This window comes from Neoarius graeffei, chromosome 2, assembly GCF_027579695.1.
Source record: "Neoarius graeffei isolate fNeoGra1 chromosome 2, fNeoGra1.pri, whole genome shotgun sequence".
NCBI classification, from domain to species: Eukaryota; Metazoa; Chordata; class Actinopteri; order Siluriformes; family Ariidae; genus Neoarius; species Neoarius graeffei.
The window spans coordinates 86,854,746-86,874,666 of NC_083570.1; the positions used below are offsets into that span (position 1 = coordinate 86,854,746).

The following is a 19,921-nucleotide window of genomic DNA, read 5'->3' on the forward strand; positions in this document are numbered from 1 at the left end:
CTATCATAATAAAGGACTGGATGAATTTTATTATGATCATCTCATCTCATTATCCCAGCTGACTACAGGCGAAAGGCGGGGTACACCCTGGACAAGTCGCCAGGTTATCGCAGGGCTGACACATAGGTGGTGTTTACATTAGACTGTATCCGTCTCATTTTCGTCGCGGATGCACTGTCCGTTCACATTAAAACGCCGGGAAACGACTCCACAGGCGGAACAACTTGAATCCGCCAGGGCCCACGTATTCAATCCATTACGTATCTGATCCGGTGCTGTGTAAACATTGAGAAACGAGGATACGCTGTGCTGAGCTCTAGCTGACGTCGTCATTGGACAACGTCACTGTGACATCCACCTTCCTGATTCGCTGGTGTTGGTCATGCCACGTGCTGACGTTGTCATTGGACAACGTCACTGTGACATCCACCTTCCTGATTCGCTGGCGTTGGTCATGCCACGTTGGTCATGTGACGCGACTGCTGAAAAACGGCGCGGACTTTCACTTCCTGCTATTTGTCCCGAATCACTGCTCGTGCGCTTCACTCGCGCGCTCTGTGAGCTGCGCAGGGCCGGAGTGCGCACCCTCCAGAGGGCACTCGCTGTTCAGGGCGGAGTGATTTGGAGTGCAGGATGCCTGCGGAGCCGAGCATATCCGTGTATTGGCGTTGCTGTGTGCACGCGAATCGTATATTGGCGTTGCTGTGTGCACGCGAATCGTGTATTGGTGCTGCTGTGTGCACGCGAATCGTTTTAAAAACGTTAATCTGATGATCCGCTGATACGGTCTAATGTAAACACCACCATATACACAGATAACCATTCACACTCACATTCACACCTACGGTCAATTTAGAGTCACCAGTTAACCTAACCTGCATGTCTTTGGACTGTGGGGGAAACCGGAGCACCCGGAGGAAACCCACGCGGACACGGGGAGAACATGCAAACTCCACACAGAAAGGCCCTCGCCGGCCACGGGGCTCGAACCCGGACCTTCTTGCTGTGAGGCGACAGCACTAATCACAACACCACCATGCCACCCTTATTGGAACCTACAATTGTTTTTTTTCTCTCTCTCTTCTAACTTATTTTTTAAATTAATCATTTTTACACATTGTAAAATAAAAGGCAACAGAGAAAGTCAGGTTTCATCTTTCTTGGGGTTTTTGCTATTATTGATTATAATGTATATACTGTAGAGTCAGCTTTTAGCTACAACATCTCAGCTCTAAAATGTTGTATTTGTGAGCTATTGACACATCTAGAGCTTTAAGAATTCTAAAGTTCCTTTAAGATATAATTTAGAAGTATTAATTAGGTAATCCATTAAACATGACTAAAGAAGTAGAAATATTATACACCAAATTTACAGCACAGAAAACAATTTAGTCAAAACCATTTATTCAGTATTATACAAAATGTTTATAGATTAAATTATTTTACAAGTCTTATAAATGGAAAAAAAACATAGGCATATCAAATTTTCAGAAATGGTGCAAAAAGGAGAGAAAATTCAAGTTCTTTCTTTCAGACTGCCATTTTTATAAAGTGATCTGAAAACGGCACTGAATGGAAAAATAAGAGCAAGAAGAAAGTGGAGCAGAGATGATAAAGAAAAAAAGAGAATTTTTAATATAGGTTAGTCTTTTTCATTATCCGTAAGAACTCCTGTTCATTAATTTCTCCATCTCCGTCTCTGTCTGCCTCGTCTATCATTTCCTGCCAGAGAGATTACTGGGGTTATGAAGCAGAACAAAAAAACATCAAGAATCAGACAAAAACATTTCCCTGATGCCATCAGTTTGTTCTTCGTAATGAATACCTTTGCGTGATCATAATACACTAATCAGACTCAATCGAGAGTACTGAGTCAGCATGAGGTAGTACAGATTTTATGAATTCGCCATGAACACAGGAACATGACCATATGGGGGACTGCTTTCATGTGCAGATGTGGAAAACTTATACACGCTATACTGTTATAAAAAAGGTTATGTCATGCAGCCATACTAACCTGTAATTCTTCATCTGTCAGGTTTTCTCCAAGTTCCTTTGCAACTCGTTTGAGATTTTTGAATGAAATTTTGCCTGTTCCATCATCATCAAACAATCTGAAAGCTTTCAGGATTTCTTCCTTTGAGTCCTTTTCACTCTATATTGAAAAAAAAAAACATAAAAATTGATCATAAAAATGTGCAGAAAGTAAAATGTCCAGTTTTCCAATGCCTGTGTTTGTATAGAACTGTGTATGGAAGAACTAAAACATTTTGGGGGAGTGCTGTTATAAGAAAATAATCAATGCTGACTAATTTCACCTCAAGGGTCCCCTTTTACACTGTAGCTACCAATCTGGGACAGCGAAGGATAAAACATGCTTTGTCTAAAACACATGACATCAGACTACACCAGGCAGCTGAACACATTTTGACTTCGAACTGCCCTCCTCCATGTACGCAAACTGACTCAAGTAACTACAGTGGTGCTTGAAAATTTGTGAACCCTTTAGAATTTTCTATATTTCTGCATAAATATGACCAAAAAGATAGTCAGATTTTCACACAAGTCCTAAAAGTAGATAAAGAGAACCCAGTTAAACAAATGAGACAAAAATATTATACTTGGTCATTTATTTATTGAGGAAAATGATCCAATATGTGCCCAAATCCAGAATCCAGGGACACATGTCCGCCCGGGGGCATTTTGAGTTATTGACAGATTCAGAAAGTACAGTTTCTAAGCTTTCCAAATGATGCCTTCCATGTGGAGATCTGACAATATTTGAAGAATGTGTGGCCTTTTGAAAGTGTATACCTCTTAAAACAGAAAAGGGAGAAAATCGCCCTCAAAGTTTTCCATCTCAGCTACTCTGGGTGTAGGGCGGCCACATAATGGTGCTCATTTGCATGATATTAAGGAAAGCCCTACCCCCTATGAGCTAGCACGATACTACTTTCATGTAAACAAAGATCACCACGTCAATTTTCCTTCCATGCAAAGTATGCCCAACACAATTATGAAGTACAAAAATAAGTCCTAAAGTATGGACCCTTTTCACGTGACGTCACGACAAACGCGGCCGCCATTTTGGACATGTACTACCAGTAGTTTACTACAGCCAGCATTGAGGAACGGCAGCAAAGAAAGTGTTTATTTTCAGCAAGACTTCCATCATGCCAATATATTGTTGTGCACCTGGATGTAGTAACCATCAACAAACAAGGCAAGGGTTATCATTTTATCGGATCCCGGTAGATGCTGACCGACGGAGAAGATGGATAGCGGCCATTAACAGGAGAGATTGGCAGCCCTCGGCATACCAGCGCTTGTGCAGTGACCACTTTGTTGGAGGCAAGACGAATAAAATTAGCCAGAAAAGGCATTACATTGCTGTTAACATTCTGTGGCGGCGAGTGTGTAACCAAATAGGCTAAAATAACCCATTGTAACCTCTTTGTTCTTCTGTAGTAGCTATTAGCTAACGACATTAGCTAGCGTTGTGTTCCTTTGCTGTTGGTAGACTGTAGGACAGATCAGAGGCAGTGTCCTACAAACAGCGCTTAATTTGAGGGGGAGCAAGCCGGAGCGCGCTCCGGAACCTCGGGCGTTGGCTCCGGCAGCTATTTACACTGGATCCGGTGATCCGACACCTCTTTTGACTATGTAACAAAAAAAACAAACCCAAATAATAAAAAAAAAAATCCAAGTTTATTTAGTGTTAATGTCTGATTTTGATATCTGTCTTGTTGGTGATTTCTCTCATGAAACGACATCCACAAAATATCTGCAGATGAACTTAATTTGCAGTGTTATTACAAAACATGCCCAGAAGCGCAGCGCAGCGCCCCCCTCCCCCCCTCTTTTTTTCCGCACCGGAGCCGCTCATCCTCTGCGCTCTGGGACCTCCCACTTTATAAATTAAGCACTGCCTACAAATAAGTGTTCAAAACAAGAGTTTTCAGATCAATACCTGTGTATGGCGATGGGTTTTTAACGACATAGGTATAAAGATCATGTGGGCCGAAGTCAGGTAAAGACGAGGGCTTCGTGTACTTCCGTACGTCTGTAAACAATCCAGGCGGAAGCAGGTAAACGTCGCTCTCTAAGCCTGCTAACCTCAATTTTTGAAAATACCTCTCTCTCTGCTCGCCCTGTAAATGCCCTACGTCGCTGGATAGCGAAGGTGTTTTCTGCATCTCGCTCCTTTTTCTTGTATGTTCTCCGTTTGTCGCCTTCCTCGCATTCAAACCAATTCGAGCCGAAGTCCGCTACATGTCCAAAATGGTGGTCGCGTTTACGAAGGTCACGTGACTGAAAAGGGTCTATACTTTAACGTTTTGTGGTTGAAAAATTACTCACACCGTAAGAAAGATAGCACGATGATGACACAACTAACACAACACTAGTTTCATGTAAAGCCTCGGTCACAACCGGCCGTACCGTGCTCCTACGGCCGGTCTACATGCAAAAAACGCAAGAAACACACGGAGAGTGCGCATGAAACGCACGAGAGCGCGTGTGTGAAAAGCACGCGTGTGAAAAGCGCGAGAGCACGCGTGTGAAAAGCACGAGAGCACGCGTGTGAAAAGCGCGAGGGCGCGCATGACGTGCTGATTTTCGAGCCGCAGACTGGCCGCAGAGGTTCTTTGTCATGTCAAACAAACTCTACGGGCACTTACGTTTTTTTCAGGTTGCAAGACAAACTTACGGCCAACGCACGTCTTTCTCCATGAACAAAAAAAAAAAAACGCAGCGATTTGGGAAACGCCAAAAATCACACAGCCAAAAAAATCGTACGTCCGGTTGTGACCTAGGCTTAACCAAACCACAACACTCTCTGTTACATGCAAAAATAACCACACAGCCTTAGATTAATAAACTTACCCCATCAGAAAGAGAAACGGCGCCTTGCACACACCAATGCCTCCGATGGAATGTAATCCTAGCTTCCTTTTGGTTGGGTTTTTTTTGCTAGAAATGTTTATCTCCGATGTAAAAACCATGTGTCTGTCTGCTTCGCGGTGTTTCAGCTCCTCTGCGCTCTGTTTAGCTTGCTCATTCCATAGTGAAATTACATGCCTGTATGCAGCTTAAGTAGCCACGAGCTCAGCTCGTATCATACAGCTGATTCGCGAAAAAAAAAAAAAGACTTAAATCATCATGTGAATGGCCCATATGGTAATTTACCCACACCCCCCAGCAGGCTACAGTCCTGACAAAAATGAGACAATTTGCAACAAAAAATGTATGCTTTTCCAACAAAACAATCTATTATCTGAAATACTGATTGCATTCTTCAAGATCTCAACTTGCACATGATGGAAAAAAACAAAAAATCACAAATTAAAAAAAAAAAAAAAGCTTCTTTTGCGATTATCTCAGATTCGTTTCGGCCGACATGTGTCCCTGGATTCGGTGAGGCGTCACATATTACATATCTGTGAGTGGCAAAAGTATGTGAACCTAATGTGAAGAGTAAATGTACAACCGAATCCCTTTTCCCTTTCGCAACATCACTGAACTATAAACCAGATTCCTTCCAGATCATCGGATGACCAACGGAACACCGAAGCTCTTCAGCTGACAAGCTGTAAAAGTAAAAGAAACAGAACTGTTTTCTCCCTGGACCTGTGCTCCGCGCTGTCTTCGGATAACAGAAGGCGCACTTTCAATCGCCAAGCAAGAGCGATCTCAACTAAGGCTGGCATCTGGGCAATTGTTAGTCTTAGTTGTGGCTAGTTAATGTGAAGTGCGTTGTTTATTTGAATTCATTTATGGTTTAAATGTACACATTTTGATTCACATAAAGTCAGTCTTAGACCGCGTGTTGTTTGATTTACTTTGTTTACTATCTGTATTTAGTTGGATCGCGCATGCTCTCTCTCTCTTTTTAACTCCCTCCGTCGCACTACACCCTCAACATTGGGATTTCAGGAGTAGCTAAGGGTTGAGTAGAAGTTTGGGGTTTAAGGCCTAGCTGGAGTAGTTTAAGCTACAGATTCCTTTGTTACTTTCCTGCGTGCGCCGCCTCGTTCCCTCACTTCCCCCCCTCCTTGTCGTGCGCCTGCGCACGCTCCCTCTCTCCCTAGCTCCTCCTCATCCCGTTAGTGCGCAGCCACACACACTCACACACACTCTTACACACACACCTACTCATACACACACAAACGTGATTTCCCTCTCACATTTTAACATCCACTCGCCCCTACACTGTAAACTTGAATATAGCTTATTACTTCTGATCACCATTAGTGCCTTAGTTATCAACATATACACTACTGATTATTACCTGTGTAGGTAACACAGTCCGTCTAAGAACTACAACTCCCATCAACTAACTTCCACGTTGACCTACGTCACGCCTGGGCGGGATCACCTACGTCACTTCCTCCATGAGCCTATAAGTGACCCGGAAATCTGCCATACTTTCTCTTTTGGCTCCGCGTGAACTCAGCACACGGACACAAGGAGGACCGCTCGCCCCGAGCACCCAAGATAAAGACGTCTTTTCTCCTGAGAAAAACGATTCAGCGCGGTTTTTGTTTACCTTTGGCCACGGTAGAACTACTTAAATCGTGCTATCTCTCTCTCGGTTGAGCTACAGCCGGTTTGTTTGTCTATTGTCAGTAACGTTATGCACTGCCGCCAAGCAGTTAATTTAAAGTTAGAAGCGACCGGATTTCCTTCTAACTAAAGCTCTGTGCACATTGTTTGATCAGAGACTTTTTCTCCGTGAACTATGAAGCGTTCGGACCAAGAAATCCTCTGCTTTCCACGGAAGCGACTTTTTGGGCAAACCAGTCTTAGGAATTAGTTTTATGAAGCAGTGTGAATTTAAACTCAGGAACGGTTTAATTGTGTACACTGTAAACACTTAGGGTGTTGAATTGATGATTGTTCTATTTTGTTTTGATCTCTCAGTTGTGTTTAATAGATAGGTTTTGCATGCTCTCTTTTCCTTTCTAACACTTTAATTTCATCATTACACATATTTTGACCTCATCAAGATTTCAGTGGATTTAGTAGTGCTATAAGCTAGTGGAGTTAGCTATCCAGGCTAGTCTTTGTTTAGGACACACACACACACACACACACACACACACACACACACACACACACACACATCTTAGCTAGCAACCAAAGCTAACTCCTTTGTTCTCCTCAAATCCCACGTGGTGACCCCTACACCTCAGATAACACACACACACACAAACACACCTCAGATAAGATTCCAATCACTCTCTCTCTCACACACACACACACACACACACACACTGTATATAATGTATTCAACTGCTATTATTCAATTTTTATCATTGTTATAATAAATTCAATTATTATTGAAACTGTGTTTATTTGTTGTACCGATATTTTTGAAGCCATCCAATCTCAAAAGAATTCCAAGGTGCATATGAGTTGTGTAATACGGTAAGTGATCATAATAATTTGGAATATACCATAATTTAGCTGTTTGGTAATTTATTATTAAGCACCAAAATTAATGGTATTAATTAATGAGACTGATTTAATGAGATTAATTAATGAGACTGATTTAATGATTTAATGAGACTGATTTAATGAGATTGATCACTTAATTACAAATTGCACCTACACCTGTATACATTGTATCAATATTTATATTGAATTATTCCTTGGCTGCTACTGTTGCTATATCTGACCAGTATTAGTTTGCTAATTCATGTCAGCTATTTCAATAACTGGTATCTTTGGAATAAACTGTCCTGTTTATTGCCACAACATCCACTGAATGCCAACCTCTGCCAAACAAGTATTCTAACTGCCTTCGCCCATTTGGTTGTTATGTGAATGTTATAGATCTAGAGTAAACGTATTACACTAGAGCTGCAATACTTGATAAACTATAGCAACATCACCACCAAGTTATTCCAGTGATTTTAGCAGTTTAGCTATAAACTATTAGACACTTGAATTAATTATTAATGAATTTATGAGACTGATCCCTTTTTACATGAGACTGACTTGATAAGCCTATTGCACCTACATAAGTCATATTTATGCAGAAATATAGACAATTATAAAGGGTTCACAAACTTTCAAGCACCACTGTAGACAGCTTCAAAGTAAGCCACAGAGGGAAAAGGAAATATCCTTCACATGCACAATGGAGGACCAGTATACCCTCTTGGATTTGTGGCATCATCAGGATCTGAACACATTCAATGATCCAGTGAACTTTAAGACAGCTGTTCCACTTAGGATGCAAGGCAAGGGAGGGTTATTTAAATACACTATATGGCCAGAAGTATGTGGAAACCTGACCATCACATCCCTATGTGGTTGTTCCCCAAACTGGTATCAGAAATTTGAAAGAACATAATTGCATAAGATGTCTTCATGCTGCCACGTTAAGATTTCCCTTGACAGGAACTAAGCTGTCCAAATCTGGTTCGGCTTGACAATGCGCGCACGAAATGAGCTCCATGAAAATATAGTTTGTCATGCTTGGTGTCGAATGCAAGTGTCCTGCACAGAGCCCTAACCTCAACCCCACTGAACACCTTTAGGATGAACTGGAATACTGACTGCACCCCAGGCCTCCTCATCCAACATTAGTGCCTGACCACACTAATGCTCTTGTGGCTGAAAGAGCAAATTCCCACAGCCACACTTCAAAATCTAGTGGAAATCCCTCCCAGCAGAGTTGAGGTTACTATAACAGCAAAGGAGAAATAAACCTGGAATGGGATTTTCAACAAGCACATATGGGTGTGATGGTTAGGTGGCCACAAAGTTTTGGCCATATAGCGTCGTACATTTCATACACCAGGCAATTCAAAGTGTTTTACAAATAAAAAAGTCATACAACATATCTAGGGCAATAGACAAAATGAAGTCCTAACTGATTAAGTGTAAGCACATGAAAAATAAATTATATGAAACTAGATTTAAAAAATAGCTACATTTGAGGCACATGTGTTGCGAGTTGATTCCAGTTTTGAGCAGCAGAAATGCTAAATGTTGCTGCACTTTGTTTGTTTTTAGGTTTTAGGTACCAACAGCTGACCTGCACCCATGGATGGAAAAGACATGATGTCTTCCAATTCTTTTAATCTATAATAATAATAATAATAATAATAATAATAATAAATGAGACCATCAATGATGGCATAGCTCACTCCGGCCCCGTCTAGTCCAGAAGGAATGATCTAAAGTGGGCCAACTTGCGCTATAAATGTTGCAGGCTATATACACTATGTACAAGCTACGTATATACAGAAGCGATATCCACCCTAGGAATACCGACCTATTTGCAAGAAAGAATCCAAAACGACGAGGAATTGACCAAGAAGAAGTGATTTTTATTGAACTGCTCATTAAGGCTTAATTAGTCCATAACTTAATTAGTAATTGTAATTAAACAAATCTGGGTAGATGTTATATGCACCCTAGGTATCCCTACCTTCATGCCAGAAAGAACCAAAATTGGTGAAGAATTGAGGAAGAAGCAACGATTTGTGTAGAAGCTGCTCATTAGGGCTTAATTACTCCATATCTTCATTATTAATTGCCATTATGCAAATTTGGGTAGAAGCTATATGCACCCCAGGCAGACCTACCTTCCTGCCAAAAAGAATAAAAAGCTGTGATGAACTGAGAGAGAAGTGATTTTCATGAAATGTGGACGACGCCGGATGGACAACAGACAACACATGATGGCATGAGCTCATCGCCTGTTGGCCGGATGAGATAATAATAATAATAATAATAATAAGTGCCTTTCATGACACCCATGGCTGCTTCACAAATACAATAAAAATACAAATACAATTCACAAAACACTAAATCACAATATAATCATATTATTAACTAAATGATGTAATGAGATTTTATAGATTTTAGCACACTTTTGAATTCTGCAGTGGATTCATAATGCCAAATGTGAGAGGCAAGTGAACTCCAGAGCTTAAGGGCAAATGTGGGGGAGGAAAAAAAAAAACCTCTTCTGAGGAAGACTGCAGTGATCTGGCAGGGGAGTAGTTCTTCAGGAGGTTAGGAAGGTAAGTGGAAGCATGACTATGTAGGGCCTTAAAAGTGAGGAACAGAATTTTAAATTTAAGTTGAATTTAGTTTTGAGTTATCTGGAGCTAGTAAAACAGTTTATTAGAGATGCCAGACAGGATGGTATTGCGGTAGTCAATGTGGGATGCAACAAGCACTGACCAGGACTTTTGTACTGAGTGAGGGCTGGGTGTATACTTATGTATTCTTATGATGTTTATCATAAGAATCCTAAGAATACACCTAGAGAGTAGTTAGGGTCTACCATCATGTGAGTCATTGAAGTCAGCGGAGTCTTGCTGTGAATGTGTATTCAGTTTTCTGGGAGTTGTGCCAAGGACTGCATTGTAGGTGGCTGATAAGTGGCTGATAAGTGGTGCCTCAGACCACCTCCTTTGTTCAGTGATGATCGTTACAGATTGATGAAGATGGCTTCTTTTACTCCACTTTCAAACCACCGGTCTTCTCTGGCTAAAATGCGTACATTGCAGTCCTGAAACAAATGTCCTTTGTTATTGAGATGAAGATAGACTGCAGAGTCCTGGCCTGAGGAACTGGCTCTCCTGTGCTGAGCCATGTGCCTGTGAAGTGGTTGTTTCGTTTCCCCAATGTACAAGTCTGTACATTCCTCACTGCATTGAATTGCATACACTACGTTGTCCTGTTTGTGTCTGGGTATTCGGTCCTTAGGCACGCTTTTGACCAAGTGAGAGTAATCGATGGTCAAAACCTCCAGCCAAATGTTGTACTCTCCTACTTGTATTTCTCTGGTATTAAAGATAGGCTATACTGAGTGATGCAGGACAGTCACACAGGAATAGAAACCACCCAGTTGCTGGTCCCAAAGAGCCACAGGATGAACCACTTTTATTCCATGCGGCTCATCCTAATCTCACGGTGGGACATTTAGGTCAGGACAAAATACCCAACCGACTCATGGCCCACTTCTATTGGCCAGGCATTCACAGCAATGTTCGCAGATGGTGCGCAGCATGTTGCGAATGCCAGCTGACAAACCCACTGGCGACCCCAAAAGTGCCATTGTGCCCTTTACCTTTGATCGAGATCCCCTTCGAAAGAACTGCCATGGATCTCATTGGGCCATTAGATCAATCTGCACCAGGGTATCACTTTGTGTTAGTCTTAGTGGATTATGTCATGTGATACCCGGAAGCAGTGCCTCTACGCAACATTTCTGTACACAGTGTTGCGGAAGCACCCTTCCACATTATCTCCCGAGTCAGGATTCTGAAAGAAATCCTGATTGACTGAGGCACAGTGTTTGTCAAGCACACTTCATGAACCGAATTACTGAGGATTAAATCGATTCGTACTAGTGTTTGCCATTCACTAATGGACGGGTTGGTCGAACAATTTAATCAAACACTTAAAAACACGATTCGTAAAGTTTGTTCACGGGGACGCTAGAAACTCAGACCACCTCCTTTGTTCAGTGATGGTCGTTACAGATTGACGAAGATGGCTTCTTTTACTCCACTTTCAAACCACCGGTCTTCTCTGGCTAAAATGCGTACATTGCAGTCCTGAAACAAGTGTCCTTTGTTATTGAGACAAACTAGGACAAATTACTCAACCCCCTTTTATTTGCAGTGCGAGAGGTCACACAAGCATCCACAGGGTTTTCCTCATTCTAATTATTGTATGGTCGCAAACATCCTAGACATCATCAAGGAAGATTGGGAGGAGGGACCTCCTAATAGCAAAAATAAAACTCAGTACATTCTTGACCTGAGAGCAAAACTCCACATACTGAGTCACGTAACATTTCTTTGCTTACTTCCATATGATAAACAACTTTTTGTGTGGTGCTGGGTCGCAATTTGAATCCAACATAAAATGTGGGTACTGAAGCAAAACCAGTTGAGAACCAGTAGTCTACAGTACCAAAAGCAGCACGAAGGTCCAGTAAGTGCAAAACTGAAACTTTACCAGAATCAGTATTCAATCGTGTCATTTATTATTCTATCCACATTCACCGGATATGAGCAATCGTGCGCTCTGATTGGCTACTCTACTACTAGGCTATCAGCTCATATACCGTGAGTAGAGAAAGACAAAATGGCGGAGTGTGCTGCTAAACCAACCAAGGATGAAATAAAAACTCTACTCAAAAACAAAACCCCAAAAAATACAAAAAAGCAACAAAATATGGAATGAAAGTATTTTTTTATTTTTCAAGAATTATTATTATTATAGCATTTTTCACAAATTGCTCCTGTCATTTCGTCGGTTTGTTTACATTCTAAGCGGAAATTATTTTGTCGGACGTTTTGTATAAAGTTTTTATTTATCGGATTTGCAAAAAAATAAAAATGCTCCGTTTCTCAAAATCCAGTGAATGTTGATAGAATAAAACAGTTATTCCTCCCAACCTCGCTGTACATGGCATATAACCAACTTGGTGCTACGCACCTCATTGGCTATCAGCTCATGTATGACTCGATTTCATGGAATAACTGTTAAATATGTTTACAAGGGCGGTGGGATTGGAAACCTGACTGAAATTTGTCGAAATATCTGTCTACATTCAGAAAATTGTTGATTACTATAAGAACACTATTTTAATAGTTACTCTGAGTTATATGGAATGTGGCCATTATTACAGATGGGTGTTTTACCATGCATTATGTTTGACCAATTTTACCATTTTTTGTGTCATCATGGACAGAAAGTCATTGAAGTCGATGATGCCAGAGCCTTCTTTATCAACGTCAGCAATCATCTTCTTGATTTCCTCCTTCTTTGGCTCAAACCCAAGTGCGCGCATAGCAACCTGAATGAAGCAAAGAAATACAAAGCCACTAATTACAATCAGTGAAAATGAAATAAAATAAGACTAGAGAGGAGTACTGAGTAATGCAGCTAGTCATTGTGTGGTCACTACCCTAGAATTAAAGCTGAATGGGTGTATTAAATTTTCATCTTGGAGGCATAGGGTTGGTACATAAATGATCATAATGCCCTGCTGCTGATGTTTCTACAGCATGCATCATTCTCAGATAGATTTAAAAATGTATTTATTTATTTACATTAACAAAATCATCTACCCTGTACATGAAGGGTCCACTGCTGAGCAGGTATTATTTGGGTAGTGGCTCTCAGCACAGCTCTGACACTGACACATGTGTGTGACTCTGGTGTGAGTGTATCAGGCAATATTGTTGAGGTTTTAAAACACTGACCTGGTCACTTAATTATGAGCTATATACATCATTAATAAAATGAGCAGAGAGTGTAGCTACAAGGTAGGTGTACCTAATAAACTAGTAACTGCATGAATACTAAAATACATCAGCTCAAATAAATGTCAATATTTACACAATCTTTTATAAATTATAAAGAGACTGTTGCCTGTCGTTAAGAAATGACCCACATCATTTATTCTTCATTAACTCCTTTATCCTGTTCAGGGTAATGAAAGTCAGTTTAGTCAATTCACCAACTGGCATGCTTTTGGAGGTGGGAAGAAAGTGCAGAACCTGGATGAAACCATATCAGACCTGAGGAACCAGAGCTCAGGATTGAACCAGGGACCCTCGTGCTGTGAGGTGGCAACACTATTCACTGCACCATTGTGCCTTTTTTGTCAGGATGTCAACATTAATGGCTATAAACAGGACTACTTTTAAGTCCTGTTCCTCCTTAGGAGTGATTTCCAAACAACTGAAGGCACCATGAGCATCTGTACAAACAACTGTATGCAAAAAACAAAACAAAACAAAAAAAACGGATGGCACGGACACTGCGCTGTTCAAGAAAGAGGCAGAAAAAAAGCCCACCCAGGGACGTATGAACTTTGGTCTAAAAGACACAACTGAACCCCAAGACAACAACAAAGGAACTGGTGGAGAATCTGCTACAAAAATATATACATCCACCATTAATGGAGTCTTACATCACCATGGCTGCTGCACAAAGAAGAAACCCCTACTCAAAGACCACCACAAAGAAGTCAGACTAATGTTTGCAAGTGGTCACTATCTTTTTACTGAAAAAGTTGTAAAAAAAAAAAAAAAAAGCTTAAAAGGCAAAAAAAGGATGCATCTCCCATAACCCAGTATGGAACAGAACGGGACGGAACAGTACCGTCACGTATTTTAATGTGGTGTCACGTATTTTCTGATATTTGCCTTCCGGGTTTTTATATGCTGTTCCTTCTCATGTAAAACAAGTGTTCCGTCCCGCAATACCATTTTTATGACATTTATTTACATAATGTATAATCTTACCTTTCTGGACTTTTCCGTATATTACGTAATTGGAGTTCTGGGATTCTTGAGTTTCTATAAGCTTCTTGAGTGCTTATAGGTGTTTCTCTATTTTAAAAAATTGGAGTTTTATGCGCATTTCTGAATACAAGTATCGCATTCGCCATTGTTGTAAAGTGTATTATGGGATCAATCTATCCATTGTCTGGTTGCTAGGGACCCTTAGTTACCGTCCCGTCACGTGTAATTTACTGTTCCGCCTCAAGATGGCGCTTGTTCCGGGGGCGCCGTGGCTAAGGTGCCATACCATAAATCCGGGGACCCGGGTTCGATTCTGACCCGAGGTAATTTTCCGATCCCTCCCCGTCTCTCTCTCCCGCTCATTTCCTGTCTCTACACTGTCCTATCCAATAAAAGTGAAAAAAGCCCAAAAAAAATCTTTAAAAAAAAAGATGGCGCTCGTTCCGCCACAAGGGATTTCTTTGTGATGTCATGCCGAGGTATATTCCATAATTGGAGTTCTGGGCTTTTAGATCAATTTCGATTGAAAATATTGTGAATATAACGTTAATACAATGTGACGGGATATAATAATACTGATGCGTGTGAGTACAAGATGTTAAGTATGAAACACCTGAATATTTAGAAAACTTAACGTTATTGTAATGTACCGTCCTGTTCCGGTTCATACTTTCTGTACCGGGTTATGGGAGACACCAAAAAAGGAACGCATTGGAGTGTCCATCACAAAACCCTGACATCTGAATCCTATAGACAAATTATGGACTGAACTGAAAAGCATGTTCAAGCAAGGAGGCCCTGAGTTACACCAGTTCTGTCAGGAGGAATAAGTAAAAAAAATTCAGGCAAAATACTGTGAGAAGCTTGTGGAAGGCTACCTCAAACATCTGACTTAAGTAATTGAAAGGCAACGGCACCAAATACTTAAGTGTATGTAATCTTCTGACCCACTGAAAAATCTCATGTAGTAAATAAAATCTGAAATAAATCTCTCTTAGCTATCATTCTGAAATTACCTCTGATGGGAACAAAGCCGATATCCTAATTAACTCCACACAGGAAATATATGGGAACATGAAATGTGTAGAGTTGTGAAAAACTCAGTTTGAATGTCTGTAGCCTAGGTGTAAGTAAACATTTGGTCTCAGCTGTATCTGATCCCTTGTCTTACTCTATTGTCTTACTTTAAGCTCTTTCACATCAATAGTGCCAGAACCATCAGTGTCGAACAGATCGAACGCCTCTCGGATCTCCTGCTTCTGTTCCTCCGTCAGTTCCTGTTTGAAAGCTGCTTTCCTCCGCTGACTTGCACTTGCACTGGGTTTTCTGAAGCTTGTTGCCTGAAAAAAAAAAGGGGGGGGTCAATGGATAAGAGTCATGGCTGTGTAACATTAAATATACAGAAAGCATGTTCAAACATCTGCACTGGGAGCTTATTATTCTACAGCAGCATATACACTGTTATTATTCAATAAGTAGGTACATGACTATCTCTGCGATTTTCAACTTCCATCTTGGATCCGAAAACTGCGATGAGAATTTCCTCTTGCAGTTTGGGGTGTTGCCAGAAAAGTCAGAAATAGTACTGGCTTGTTTTATGGAAGTCTGAGGTTTCTGATTCTGATTCTTCTGATTGATGACCAACCAGAAAAACTGAAATATAAGTGAATGAAATTTCAATGAACTTGAATGACGACCACATGAGCTTCACTGCCTGCAAAAGTTTGTCCCATGGCCCAAGAATGGAAATAATCATGACAGAGATTACAAGGAAATATGATTCCTGAATGTTTCACACCAAAACGTCTGAAAAAAATTCACTTTCTTACATAAGGCATTTTATTAGGCTAGTCAGTATCTCAAAAACAAAAAAACCCCAAAAAACAACAAGCTTTTTTTAAAATTTATTTGGAAATATAATGACAAAATAATGCTAGAGCAGCAGCTACAATTATCGACAGTCCATAATTATAGACACCTTTTCAGATTTACTAATAAAAAACAACTTTACAAAGGTGAGTTTCAGTTACAACAGTTATTATTGGTTAATTAATCAACTGGAAGACCCGCCTCGCCCTTTGAGCTTGTCGTCTGATGATGCAGCTCATTACCTGAGATTGAATATTTTTTTTAGCACGATCAGCAAATTGAGGAAAACCCTGACGTTATCATCTCAAGTAAGCATGGTGGAAAGATCACGGACATGTTTTTACTTATCAAGTTCACCGATATTTCATGATCTCCTTGTCGAAACCTACTTTGTTTCTTACATTTTCATCTAACGGTCGCCATTTTGTATCTAAACGCATGTTTGAGAAGTCATGTGAGGTGTCGATAATAGTGATCACTTTCACCGGTGTCCACCATTATCGACACCCTGTGGAATTAAGTGAAATTTACAACTGTTAAGGATCGATCTTGGTGTAACATTGTTGAAGTAGATGAAGTATTAAAAAAATAAAAGTGCTGTGATTTATAACCTTTTTTTTTCTGATCCATGACAGAATGGAATGTTTATAGAGTATTTGGAATCCTACTGCAATAAATAGAATTAGACCAGAATTTAATTCCTAGCATAAGAATTACACGCTTGAAATATTCCGAATTTTCTATTCCATTCAGAATTTTTTTTTGCAGTTTGTTGTAAATATCTACCACATACTGCAATATCAGTAGACATTTTACATTTTGGTTCGAGGAATGACATGAGACCTCTGACCTGGATTTTCATGCGGTTACAATGTCAATTTCCTGTTGATATTTATTGGTAAACTACACAACTAGAAATTAATACAAACAACAATGAATGATGAACAAAATGTGATCTATGAAAATACTTAGAAAGTGGGTAGAAAGTGGAACAAAAAGATTTTCTGACACATTTTCAACATTATCAGTTCATTTGTTGACAAACATTAGAATTATTTCCTCATTTACGTAAGCACCAACATTGATATATTTATATAAAAGATATTTTGTAATAAATAAGTCTATGTAAAACATTTTAAAATAAAAACTGATCTTTTGTTAACTTAATACGACATACTGATTATTTTTTAATAAATACAGAGGTGCTTGAAAGTTTGTGAACCCTTTACAATTTTCTATATTTCTGCATAAATATGGCCAAAAACATCATCAGATTTTCACACAAGTCCTAAAAGTAGATAAAGAGAACCCAGTTAAACAAATGAGACAAAAATATTATACTTGGTCATTTATTTATTGAGGAAAATGATCCAATATTACATATCTGTGAGTGGCAAAAGTATGTGAACCTCTAGGATTAGCAGTTAATTTGAAGGTGAAATCAGTGTCAGGTGTTTTCAATCAATAGGATGACAATCAGGTGTGAGTGGGCACCCTGTTTTATTTAAAGAACCGGGATCTATCAAAGTCTGATCTTCACAACACATGTTTGTGGAAGTGGATCATGGCAAGAACAAAGGAGATTTCTGAGGACCTCAGAAAAAGCGTTGTTGATGCTCATCAGGCTGGAAAAGGTTACAAAACCATCTCTAAAGAGTTTGGACTCCACCAATCCACAGTCAGACAGATTGTGTACAAATGGAGGAAATTCAAGATCATTGTTACCCTCCCCAGGAGTGGTCGACCAACAAAGTTCACTCCAAGAGCAAGGTGTGTAATAGTCGGTGAGGTCACAAAGAACCCCAGGGTAACTTCTAAGCAACTGAAGGCCTCGCTCACATTGGCTAATGTTAATGTTCATGAGTCCACCATCAGGAGAACACTGAACAACAATGACGTGCATGGCAGGGTTGCAAGGAGAAAGCCACTGCTCTCCAAAAAGAACATTGCTGCTCGTCTGCAGTTTGCTAAACATCACGTGGACAAGCCAGAAGGCTATTGGAAAAATGTTTTGTGGATGGATGAGACCAAAATAGAACTTTTTGGTTTCAATGAGAAGCGTTATGTTTGGAGAAAGGAAAACACTGCATTCCAGCATAAGATCCTTATCCCATTTGTGAAACATGGTGGTGGTAGTATCATGGTTTAGGCCTGTTTTGCTGCATCTGGGTCAGGACGGCTTGCCATCATTGATGGAACAATGAATTCTGAATTATGCCAGCGAATTCTAAAGGAAAATGTCAGGACATCTGTCCATGAACTGAATCTCAAGAGAAGGTGGGTCATGCAGCAAGACAACGACCCTAAGCACACAAGTCGTTCTACCAAAGAATGGTTAAAGAAGAATAAAGTTACTGTTTTGGAATGGCCAAGTCAAAGTTCTGACCTTAAGCCAATCGAAATGTTGTGGAAGGACCTGAAGCGAGCAGTTCATGTGAGGAAACCCACCAACATCCCAGAGTTGAAGCTGTTCTGTATGGGGGAATGGGCTAAAATTCCTCCAAGCGGGTGTGCAGGACTGATCAACAGTTACCGCAAACGTTTAGTTGCAGTTATTGCTGCACAAGAGGGTCACACCAGATACTGAAAGCAAAGGTTCACATATTTTTGCCACTCACAGATATGTAATATTGGATAATTTTCCTCAATAAATAAATGACCAAGTATAATATGTTTGTCTCATTTGTTTAACTGGGTTCTCTTTATCTACTTTTAGGACTTGTGTGAAAATCTGATGATGTTTTAGGTCATATTATGCAGAAATATATAGAAAATTCTAAAGGGTTCACAAACTTTCAAGCACCACTGTGACCATCTGGATGTCGATAATTGTGGAACAGTATTACGTGATCTGATATGCTAAGTAATCGGGAATCAACTCTTTCTTTTTTTTCCAGTGGAAGTTCGAGTAATTATTCATACACAATTTTCGGACTGAAAGACTGTTCTGCAATGGCCAAAAGATTGTTAAGGTGTCGATAATTGTAGTCGCCGCAAGTTTCAGTTTGTATAGTTTCAGCGCTTTCTATATGTACTATCTATTTGTTTTAGCATTTAACCATATTGGACATTTTGCTCATGTACATAGAATAAAGAGGACCAAGAAAAGACACCTGATGGACACATCGAAAATTCAAGCACTTTGCAGCATTAAACATGCAAAGGAGATTTGTGTGTGATACTTTCACATCTTTCAGCAAGATGCAGGAACTTTCAGAGGCTGTTTGTTTGTTTGTTTGTTTGTTCAATAAGCAACTGATTTAACACAGCTAACTGACTGGCTTTGCTGCACATAAAGAAAAAATAAGGAAGTATAACTTCTTAGCTAACCATAGACTTCTACAGAAACCATTTCCTACAACTATTTAAGCACCTAAACAGCAGCTACTAATATATAATTACTAATTAATACCCCCCTTCACCAGCAGTGTGTTAGCTAGCTGGCTAGCGAAAGAGCAAAGCATGCCTGTTACTAAGTTACAATAAGAGTCAGCCGTTAGCTTCAAGCTAACTAGCTAACAGCATTTCTCTAAAATGTGTTCGTGTATGAAATTCAATTTTAAGTTTAAAAGACAGCATAGTAACTTCTTACCATCTCTGACTCAACGTATCTAAATTTATATCACTTTCGGAGAAAAAACAAACCGTAAATAGGTAACGTTCTTTAGATAAGCTAGGGTGTCAAACAGCTTTTAAGAGGTGTGGCCTTCTCTGGAGTGACAACAAAACCGACGAATAGAAATTCAGCCTCGCTTTACCGA

General features: G+C 40.0%; 1 protein-coding gene across 1 annotated transcript; it reads right to left on the reverse strand.

Annotated features, from left to right (window-relative positions):
* Positions 1 to 1,387: 1,387 nt before the first annotated feature.
* cetn4 (centrin 4) lies at positions 1,388 to 19,876 on the reverse strand. The gene is made up of 5 exons (XM_060915133.1): positions 19,753 to 19,876; positions 15,476 to 15,631; positions 12,707 to 12,835; positions 2,018 to 2,155; positions 1,388 to 1,722 (listed from the first exon to the last, which is right to left on the reverse strand). Exons 1-5 carry the CDS (start codon positions 19,753 to 19,755, stop codon positions 1,633 to 1,635), a joined length of 516 nt encoding a protein of 171 aa, XP_060771116.1. The 5' UTR covers positions 19,756 to 19,876; the 3' UTR covers positions 1,388 to 1,632.
* Between the last annotated feature and the right edge of the window lie 45 nt (positions 19,877 to 19,921).